Source organism: Pterocles gutturalis, unplaced genomic scaffold, assembly GCF_000699245.1.
Source record: "Pterocles gutturalis isolate BGI_N339 unplaced genomic scaffold, ASM69924v1 scaffold14995, whole genome shotgun sequence".
NCBI lineage: Eukaryota > Metazoa > Chordata > Aves > Pterocliformes > Pteroclidae > Pterocles > Pterocles gutturalis.
The window spans coordinates 1-11133 of record NW_010138479.1 but is presented as its reverse complement, the minus strand read 5'-3'; the positions used below and the strand labels follow the sequence as shown (position 1 = coordinate 11133).

The 11133-nt window shown below is 45.0% G+C and overlaps 1 protein-coding gene across 1 annotated transcript in view; it reads right to left on the bottom strand.

Moving 5' to 3' along the window:
* INSR (insulin receptor) overlaps window positions 1-4317 on the bottom strand; it is a 38023-nt gene extending 33706 nt beyond the window's left edge. The window contains 1 exon segment of the mRNA XM_010083026.1: window positions 3777-4317. Within this exon segment, the coding sequence (XP_010081328.1) occupies window positions 3777-4317 (541 nt within the window).
* Window positions 4318-11133: the final 6816 nt, after the last annotated feature.

Below are 11133 nucleotides of genomic sequence, written 5' to 3'. Positions count from 1 at the left end.
AAAGTCAAAGGCTGACCCGCCTCTATAATTAAGACTGTCAAAAACATCAAACGGCTTCAAATTATGTATGGAGAGAGAAGACTGACTGCAAAGAGAACTGGCAGGAAATCCTGTTTCAGAGGGAATTGTTCCTTCCGCAACCGGGCTGACAGACATATAGCATTTTTATTACATTTAAAGAAAAAAAAAAAAAAGAAGCCCGTGGAAAAAAATGCAAAATATGAAAATCATGTTTGGCAGATCGAGACTGAGGTCTAGGACGTGGCATTTCCAGCATTTTTGCTGTCTGCATTCTTCAGCAAAGACGCTCTGTGCATGAACACGCTGCACCCAACTAAGAGCGACGTTTTTACAGCAATAAAAGTCGGTACGGATACAAAAAAAGCCTTGTAAAGACGTGGGCTGAAAAGGTACAAAACCTCTAGAACAAGAACAGCACTTGGCTGCCACAAACAGCACAAGGCTAGACCCAGATTCCAAACAGACTACATATTTCCCTCCCTTCCCACTCAAAATATAACATGAGTTGGCCTTAGCTGAACCGACTTGCTTTTCACACCAATACAAGGAATTTAGAAAAAAATAAAACTTTCAGGAAACACATCCCGACCGATCCCCATCCATGGCACATCCACCTACACATCCCTGCACTCACACACAGATTCCTTGGTATCACAACTGTTTTTTCAAAGCGTGCAGCTGCCCACAAATCCTTTCAGTTCCTCCCAACTGGTTCCATCCCCAACCTTCGCTCTAACGTCTGTAAGAAGATTCCTTTACTTTGTTGTCTTGAACGCGTTATCACCAACTGAAAAAATTTCTGGACTGGAGTTATAGCTGCAAGGATGATTCAGAGACTTGGATGTGTGCCTCGGAGATAATGATATGCTGCAACTGAAAGTTAGTTTTGGAGTTAACTGGGGTATCTGTGTTGATTAAAATGAAAAAAATACCAAAGATGCACGATCGATGTGAGATGGGGCAGGGATAACGGGAAGGAAAACTGCAGAGAGCGGCAGGGGAGGGTCAGGGACTGGTGGGGAAGAGATGGGGGCACCCAGGGGGCCCCACGCCAGCCCCCACCACTCCTCCCCGCTCACACGAGACCTTTCTGCGACATCTTCCACCCTTTCCAAACGTGTTCTCTCCAGCTTCCTGCCCATCTCCTGCTTTTCTCCAGCAGGACTCAAGGTTTAGCAGGCTGGAGAAGCTCCTCAGCTTGGGACTCACGGACACACACTCTGTAACATCCAAACAATCAATATTTACAGATTCTTTAAGGATTTTTTTCCGGTAGACAAAACAACAAACACAGTGTCAGTCCCAGGGCAGCGATGCTGTCCAGCAGCGCTATCAGCTCCCACAGCAACAACTTCCCATCCAGGGATGCAAAACAAAACCCAGCAAACAGGAGATTCTACTGGAGTTTTATAAAATAAACTGGGGATGCAAATAACCCGCGTTAAAACAAACACACAAAGCCAAACTTCCCCCAAGGACAGTTCCACCGAAACTGCTGCCTTTCCCTCCAGCACTGGTTAAAAGACAAAGAGCAAAAATAAAAGAGGGGAATACTCTTAAAACCAGACAGATGAGAGACTTCAGCGCAGCACGAGCTGCTGAGGATTCCCAGATAAGCTGCAGAAACGCAGAGGGAAAGATTTCGTGGCATTAATACCCTCGGTCCTGGGAGTTGCTGTGAGGCTCTTCAGGCTGAGGAAAGCCAAAGTACAACTCACACAAGCTCTTAATAATCTCGACAAAACAATTACACATGCTGAGGATACGTTAGGGCTGGCAGGAGAACAGAGAACAGAGCGATTCCACCAGCAGGTTCACTCAGTAAATGTCACTGAATCTCTACCGCAGTTACTCGCTGTGTGCTGAAAGCCGAAAGGATACTGAAAAAAAAATAATCTAAAAAGCCTAAAAGGCTGGTCAAGCTGCTAAAATAACTTTTGAAGCATCCAGGCAGGTGTCACAAGGCACAATCTAACACAGATATCAGCTTGGTGAGAACAGCAGCTCCCCAGAAAGTACAAATCTTAGCATTCAAAACACAGATAAGCGCGGCTTGCTAAGTGGTTTGGAAAACGCATACCAGCTCCAGCCAAAATATGTAGGAGCATTGCTTCTCTAAATCTTCTACAAGGAACGCAGGAAACCAGATGGGAGCATCTGTATGTAATTACTTTTGAAACCATTTTCCAAATGAAATTTCAATTTCAAATTCAAGTCAACTGGACTGACTAGCTCCGCTCCCTTAGGTAACGAAGCTAAGGTAGCGTGCAATACCATACGGGTGTCCTCCAAGAAATTTAGCTGAATTTGTAGCTGAAATTTCTGCCCCAATGGTGAAAAGATTCCATTCCTACAGGTTTCATGGAAATAAGCTGTCATATACAGGAGAGAAACCATACATTCCAGTCTGCTGCAGCAGAGCCCCAGAAAGCTCCCAGCAATGAGGGACATTATGAACGGTCTAGCCACAGAAAAAGTTTCAGTTAGATCTTTAACCTCATGAAATAGCAGAAAACATAAAACAGAGATGCGTAAGAAACCAGTTTTCAGCACTGATAACAACTGTATACCAAAAGAGTTTATAAACTAAAATGCTTTATGTCCTTATTTTTCATTTTAAAAAAGGAACACACACAGACGCTCGCATCTTCTTGCTCATACCCTGTTATTCTGGCGACAAAAAATAACCACTGTCTTTAAAAGGAAGCCAGACGATCTTGGGGTGAGGAGTAGCAGAGGGGAAACCACATTAATTTCATTAGTTTATGCATACTGGGAGGAATTCCTTCTCAAATTTGGCACTTAGCACTCAAAATTGCCCTTTAAAGCTTGGCAAGAAATTCTCTCCAGCCCGCAAGTTTCCTAATTTCGTCTTAGGACACACTGCTTCATTTGGATGCGCTACCTCCAGAGAGAGAAAAAACCCTAAATGTGTCAGTTTTACCTCAATCCACTGTGCGCCCCGTCAGTCAGATTTAACATAAAGTCAATATATAATTAAAACTAAACTTCAGATCAGTTCCAAGTTGGGGAAAAAACCAAACCTGTATGAAATTAAAAGCAACCCTAATATAGTTCAGGAACTGGAGTTCAGGGGTTGCAACAGCAGCTAGCTTTCTTGTCTCCTGTCTCCCCAGGCTCACAGCCTCGTTATTTCTCCCTCCCCAGAACCGCTGCTACGGGCACCTCCCATCCAGGTCCTCTCTCCCCCCTTCTCCTTTCCCCTTCAAGGTCTGACTTGGCTTCCAGCTTCTTACTCTGTGCGAACATTGCTCACTCATCCACCTATCTTACAGCTTTTTACAGCAGGAAGGTTTCAGTAAAACTGTAATTGCACCTTTCCAGAGGGGGGTTTATTCCACAAAGGCTTTTCCCTCCCCTGTTCTGTTTCCGCCTGCTGCAGCCTTTCAATCTGGACATTCAGTCCCCTGCCCAAGCCCCACCAGAGACACTAACATCACCTTAAATATTAGTTACACTCCCAGTCTGTTAAACCTCTGAGCTAGGCAGTCCCTAACCTTCCAGAAAAACCAAACAACATTTTCTGATACATTATTCACATAGCTGAGCTGTTGAAAGAGCCCCATCCCAAAGGTCCTCTCTTCCTTCAGCCTCTCATCAATTCTGAGCCCTGCTCTCACAAACCTAAGCTTGACAGTAGCCATTCCTAGGTACCTATTAGCCCTCCACTAGACCCGACCGGTTAAAAGCTGGCAGCAAACCCACAGCTGACATCCACGACTCGGCAGACTCACCTCTCTGACAGCGGTCGTGGGTCCAGCAGCGTTCGATGAAAATGCCGTTGATCACCGTAGGTGGGCAGTTGCTCTTCCCTTTCACGGTTCCTGGACACACGTCTCCACACTCTTCTTTGTCATCCTTGTTGGCCACGATGTAATTATCTTCTACAGAATCCAAAATCCTCGACCAGTCGATGGTGGACAAGTAACACAACTCGTTGTTCTTCTCAATCCGCACAGCGCCTCGAGTGATGTTCATGAGGTTGTAGAGGCCGATCTCTTTCAGGTGAACCATCTCAAAAATGACGAGCGCGTAGTTAAAGAACAGATGAGTTCCTCGAATCACAGTGAGGTTGGGGAACAGTCCCTTTAAACTCTCCAGGCCATAGACACGAAAAAGCAGCAAGTAGTCTGTAATCATCGTCAGTTTAGGAAAGCTGAGCTCGCGGAAATCTTCAGGCTTGGTTTTAAACATCAGCAAGATTTGCAAGTGGCCCTCAATCACGGTGCAGTTCTCAAGCATGTTCAGCCGGGTCAGATTGTTGCGAATGTCCATGCTTCTGCAAACTGGAAGGAAAAGAATAATGTTATGTATTTATTGAAGCAAAGGTAATTCCCTTGGTTTTCTAAGCACACAATTGTGACCAACCGCACCGTAACACCCAGCTACGCTCGGAACACGTGGCTCGGTCTTCTTCAGTAGAGCATGCTTCGAGGGTTAAGAAATATACTGCGGGGAACATTCCCTGGGATATGATTACAAAATAAGACTGGAAGAACATTTCATAATTTTTTTCTGCCATCTTGAGCTTCTGGCTATTACCTCTACCACGACTGTAACACCAGTCCTCGGACGTCATTCGGCGTTCACAAAAGAGCGAGCCGTCTACGCAACGGAGGCTGTTTTCTTTAGACAGCTGCCAGCACCACACCTACCCCATCCCAGATTGTGCAATTAACGCCCGTGGATTAGAGGGAGTCATTTGGAATGGTTGCAGGGAGGGGAAGATAGGAGAAGAATAATGGCTCGGAAATGGTAGCAGAAAAACCTGGAAATACAAACACGCAAGAGTACAGCCTACACTCTTGCCCAGACTTTGCTGACAGGAGTAATTTACTACTCGAGTAATTTTTGCTCTAAGCATTCTTTTCGGATTAGGTGTTTGGGTTTTTTTTGTTATTATTTTCTCAAGGTTGCAAATCTCCCTGCCTTGACTATCTGGACAGTTTATTTAGGAGAACCAGTAACCCAAAGAACTGGCAAAGTGAACAATTACGTGCAGCATAAATCAGAAGGTAGAGTAATACAAACCCAGGCACCGGCAAAAGGAAAGGACGGAAAAGAGAAAGTTTGAATAGGGAAATACTTTTTTTTTTTTTTTTTTTTTTTCACTCTGAGCACAGGTAAGAAATCAAGAAGGAAATTTAGAGCACCATGCCTGTAGAGCACAACAAACAGACAATGATAAGCCTTTTAAAACCAAACTCCACAGAAATACACCGCCAGGCTTCACGGGCACTGTGGAAAGGCAAGCCCGCTCGGCAACACAACGGCGCACAACACCCGCTCCCCTCTCCTGCCCAGGTGGAGTCTGCTTCTCTTTTCCTTTTTTTCAAGACTACATTCACTTCAGGGATTCTCTCCCTTGTGCATCGCTGAGACAGCCCTTCCCTCCAAAGAATTAAAAGCACAGGATCTTTTTTTGTCACTGTGTGTAAAGCTCACCGGCTATGAAACTACCACGTCGTAGCTCCAAGAAATCACCCAGCACTAATCAGCCCTTACAAAATTGATGTAGAGACAGATGTTTCATGGTTACGACTGTCTGACTCCTCATGGTTTTACACAGACCACTGGTGTGCGGGTTAAAAATAAATTCTATGCGAACGTCTTAATGATTATTCAAAAACTTGCTCCACTGCAATAAAAAAAAAAAAAAAATCTGGCAACACTAATATAGGATTTGAAGCAATGCTGTTGCCCAATGGGATTTTTTGGCACTCTATCCAAGTCGTTTCATAAATTGCTTTCTGGAAGAAAAAGCTAATGTGCACAGTGCCTCCAAGATCAAGGATGTATTTTTTAAAAGTGGGAAAGGAAATCTGATGAGCAACTAGCAGCAACCTCTTTGCCCCATGAGAAACCGCAGCCAAAGCGGAGGTAAGGCAGAAAGCTTCCTTGCTGCACATCCCAACCGGGACTGGGAGAACTGGGAGAGAAACAGACCCAGTTGAAGTACCCCAAATATTGACTGTAAATCATTAAGATCGGTATTTCCAAGGAAGCAAGTGTGCAACAGGGCACGCCAGCGGTTTCTTCATGAAAGGAGAAACAACAGAAGGTCAAAATTCAATGTACAAGTCACCAGTGCAGCTAAAACAATTGGAAAAAATTCAAAATCCAACATCTTGGTTCTTGTTTCCTGCCTGCTGAGCACACGGGCAAAATCCAAGAGGCAGAGGTGGTACCCACGCCCAGCTGCTGTATCACGGTATAAAGTACTGCCTCGAGTAATCTGAACGTATACAGCTGACCTTAAGGAGCAGGAAAGGTCAAAAAAATGCAGCTGAACTCTACAGACCAGGAATGACTTTCAAGAGGAAAGGCTCTGGGCTTTTATTGTGGCTCAAGGCCACAAAATGCATATATACACTAAGAGTAATTACCGCGGTGTTTCATCATTTCAGCTGGAATTAGGTAAGTCACCAGAAATTGGCCACAAGCCAGCCTCCAGACAACCTCCTCGTCCACAGGGGAAGGGGAAGACGGGAAAAGCTTCAGCACAGGTGAAAAGAACTGGTCCAGCCAGGACAAAGCCCTTCAAACGCTGCGGCTCCACTTCAGCCCACGGAAATCTTCCCACCAGGGTGAGGAGCCCAGTCTGAAGGGACAGGTGAAGCGTGGGAGAGAATTGTTTGCATTTCAGAACCATTTTTGTATTTTTTTCCAATTCTAAACTCCGCTCCAGAAGGTGTTATTTGTGCTGCCCGCACAGAGCAGACCGGAGAGCCCACACACCAGGATACAACCCGAGTTCCTCCAACCCTGCTGCTTTCCAAGCCACGGGATAACCCGGCACATCGTCTGCTCTGCTCAAGGGGTTCCAGCGCTGGGAGCTCCTGCACAAGTCCTTTTACCAGAGAGCAACGTCAAACACTGATGTCACCTGGTACAGACACTCAGGGGGAATCTACAGCAGATTAGAGCTTCACTTCTGAAATAAACAATCGAATAAAAGGCCAATATAATGGTAAACCTACAAAGATTAAAAGGGTTTATACAGATTTTTTTTTTCCACATTTAGAGAAAATCACACTTAAGAACTATTTTTCATATTCTGTTTGATTTTTAAGTGATAAACACCACCATGGTATTTATTTTTTTTTTACCACCTCAAGGATCAAGGAGAATAAAAGGGAGTTAAGAATTATCTGAAACAAAAATTACGCTTTTTGGTTGGAGGGTTCTCAATCTTTTCACGCTTTTGAAGTCTGCTCAGCAGTTTGTATCTTCTGTTCATGCAGCAGCTGCTAAAGTCACCCCATAAATTTATTGTTACCAAGACAACAAGAAGCAGTTTTAAGCAAAGTAATAAATGTTCTTCCACAGCTCCTCTCGATAGCGTTTCTTCTGCAGGGACAGGGAATGAATCAACAGTTCAGTCTGAAGGCTGGGCAGGTTTGATCCCAGAGGGAGGAGAGCAAAGTTGAGCAGTCAGTTATAAGACAGACAAGCTGGATCCAAAAAACACATAAACCAGCCTTCAGGAAAAGGAAAATCTCCCATTGATTCTCCAGGAGCAGGCCCAAAGCTATTCCTGCTCAAACTCCTGGCAAAAATCTCAATTAAACATCAATTCCTAAATTTCAGCAGACGCGGGCTCCACGTCCAGCAGCACAGGGTTACACTGCCGGAGAGGAAACACTCCTCCATCCCCAGTTACCGAGCTATTCAAAGTAACTTTAAAAAAATTAAAAAATCATTTTAGAGGTGTTGCATCAGACCCCCAAGAAAAAAAGTCGCAAGGCATGCTTTCTAAAAAACAAACCAACAAACAAACCCCAGGATGTCCAAGCCTCTTGAACAAACTAGTTTGGCAACAACCTCGAAGGACTGAATGAAGAAACTGGATCTGATGTCAGAGGTTAGTTTTCAGGATGGAGTCTAGCAGGGGAAGAGCTGGAACTTAAGCCTTGTTTATAGTAAACTATGTGGATACCAAACCTTCATGATTCACGGCTCCAGAGCTCCAGCTCTTCAACGGTCAACGCCAGGACAACGCAGCGTTGTACGGAAGGATCACAGACCGTTTAAGACAACTATCAGTTAATTCTGCATTTTTATAGTGTTTGCTGCCTACTTGAATAAACACGTTATCTAAGAAAAATCACACTCGCTTGGGTCAAGTCAAAAGCTCTACAAGTCTGTATCAGGCTGGGTTTCAGAAGGGACATTAAGGAGTTGGAAAGAGAGCTTTGGGGAGCTTCTCGGGATAACTGCTGAGGCAGGAGCCCATCCTGAAAAGTGACTGGTTAGTAAAAGGGGCCGTAAGGCAGCTTCCAGCCCACTGTGGCCATAGGATAATAAACACTGAAATATTTAATTGTGAAATATTGATTTTTTAAACTTCAGTGTTCCATCCCTGCCATTTAGATCTGAGCAATGAAGCGGATTCGGACACAGACCCAAAAGTGAGTCTGTCTATAAGCCTCCAGCCCCTCAGATAACATCTCAGGTGCTCGATATTTTTCGATACTCAAGAGATTGTAGCTGAACTGAGGGCAAACCTGCCACGGAGCTGGCTTTCTTTAATGCCAGAAGCACACAGAGCCTCACAGCCTGGCCTGCTACACTCTTATCCTCTCCTAATTGAAATAAAAACAAGAACCAGGATCCACACGGCTACACTTCCCATGCAAAGCCAAAAGGCAGCGAAGCGACAGCATCCCAGGCCCACGGAGGTCACTCGGGGTAACCGGCAGTCAGTACCAACACCTCAAGATCCTCGTTACTTCAAAGGGAGCAGGAACAGGTTTGACGCGTCGCCAGCATCAACATCACTTCTATTCCACAAGACAGTCACCCCAAAATTGGCCCCCAGAAGGCTTACGGGTTTCAGGCTATCCAGAGGGACAGTTAGAGCACTGCCTCTTGCTACAACAGCACGAGGACACGCCAGGAGAGCTGAGAGATGCTGCTGTTGCCCAGTTTTGACACAGCCCTGCCTTCTTACTCTTTCCACTTCACACTGGAGATATTTCATCCTAGACCGAGTCTCTCAACATCAAAACGAACAGAGGTTTGAGGCAGCACGAGGGACCAGTTTCTCAATGAGTTTACGAGCACAAAAAGATCTCTAGGAGCCAGAGATAATAATGAAGAAGCCAATTATTTTAAAAGGCTATTACTACAGAAATACCAAGGGAAATTTGTCCCACCTGATGTTCTAGGTAGAGAGCTCTCTGCTGGGTTTCTCTCTCTCACCGTCAGCAGTAGGCGATGGGGTACACGTGCAGTGCCCAAGTTTCGGTGAAGAGTTTAGAAGGGGAGGAAGCCTCTCAACCTTAGTGACTGTATTGATTAATTTTCTACTAATTACAAAAGGAGCCCAAATTAAGTTGCTCAGTTGGTAGATGCCTAAAACCAGGCGAGTTAAATCCCACCCTAAATACCACAGCTGATGAACTGACCTGCACGAGTCACGTGCGAGATTTATTTCAAGAAGTTGCATTATGTTTACACAGTGATAAAAAAACTACACAAACCTGGTTTTTCTTCACAAAACAAGATATATGTGTCTTCATTCTAGGCGCAGGTCAGGTCTCCTCTCCTTAACCCTCGCTTCTACTCCTCTCAGTAACTTCTGAACTCACCAGCTAACTTCAGTCACATGTAAAAGAGGAAGAGAGGTCTCATTCCTAAAGGACTCATGAAAACTAGGGATGGGTTAAGGAGGGAAAATTCAGCTTCTCCATCCAAAGGATGCTTTAAGCGTGAACTCAAACCATCCACCCAGTTTGCCTCCTGAACCACCTCCACGGATACTACACCCTGCTTTCCCCCAGCCTCCTGACACTGTCTAAAAGAAGTAAAGGGAAGAGAAAAATACAGGGCACGAGAAAAACTACAGACGGCTGGGCTCAGAGACGGGGGGACACTGTGACTGGAGAGCAGCCTTATCGCAGAGCATGTTTGTGGAGAATGCAGGACATAAATCTCCAAGAAAGCAGACTTCATTAGTTCCGTTGCTCAGGGAACAACTTGTTTGCTTATGCAACTATTGTACGTGCATTTACCCTTCGAGCCACGCTGATGCAAGCCTCTGCGTTCGTGTGTTGTTTTCCATCCGCACCGTAGTGCTACGTGATCTAATCATTCTCAGAAAATAGAGTCAAACATCAAAGTGGCCGAGAACCTTTTGAATTAGGGAGCTTATCGTCCCAATTATCCGTAAAATACTTTATAGTGTATTTGTACTGCTTGAATGATATAAAAATAGTCCACCCCAGACTTTGCTTTAACATCTTGCGCATCGCTCCTGTTCCTCCATCCATGAATTGTAGAGAACGTTTTCCTGCCACGTAGTAATACAGTAAAGATTAGGGAGTGAAGATCATAAACACACTTGGAACCCAAAAAGCAAATAAGATTTAAATAAATAAACCAGTAGCTTCAGTGTAGTATGAATAATAACGTTTTAAAATTAGGAATGGCAGGACTGAAGTTGTATACGTATTTATTATTAGTGCTACATGTCAACTACCTTTTCCACTTCTCTCTTGCTACTGGGCAGGTCTGTACACGCTTGCCAGCTGGAACTTACCCTCTCAAGTTAAAACCGTACCACTGCCCTCCAAGGTTTCTACTGTAAAAACACATATGAGGAAGAAACTGGGGTATTTCTGAAATATTTAACTTGTCTGATTGCTGGAAAAAAGCAGCTATCTTACAGGTACGCCTTGCTTTATTCCTTGAATGTCGCACACGTTTCACAAACGCCCATCACCGCACTGTCTGCGCTCAGACTCACCCTTCTGCTGTCGCCTTTTCCGATAGGAAAGCTAACGGGCAGCCTGGGGGACTGTCTGACACCGGCAACCAACCTATCCAGCCAGCTCTCTTTAAAGAAACACTTTCATTTATTAAAAAGCATCTACAAACACCATCCCAAATGAAAACCTCCAGCCAGAAGAATCTCCTCAGCAATCCATCACCACACCGCGAGGCTGGAGCTCCTATCCGCCGTGGATTTAACGCGTTTGCCGCCCCAACACCTTCACACCCCCGTCCTGGGGTTCCCAAGCCTTGTTTAACCACCGCTCCCCACCTCCGAGCTTCACCCCCGGGAACACCCGCGGGTCTCAAACGCTC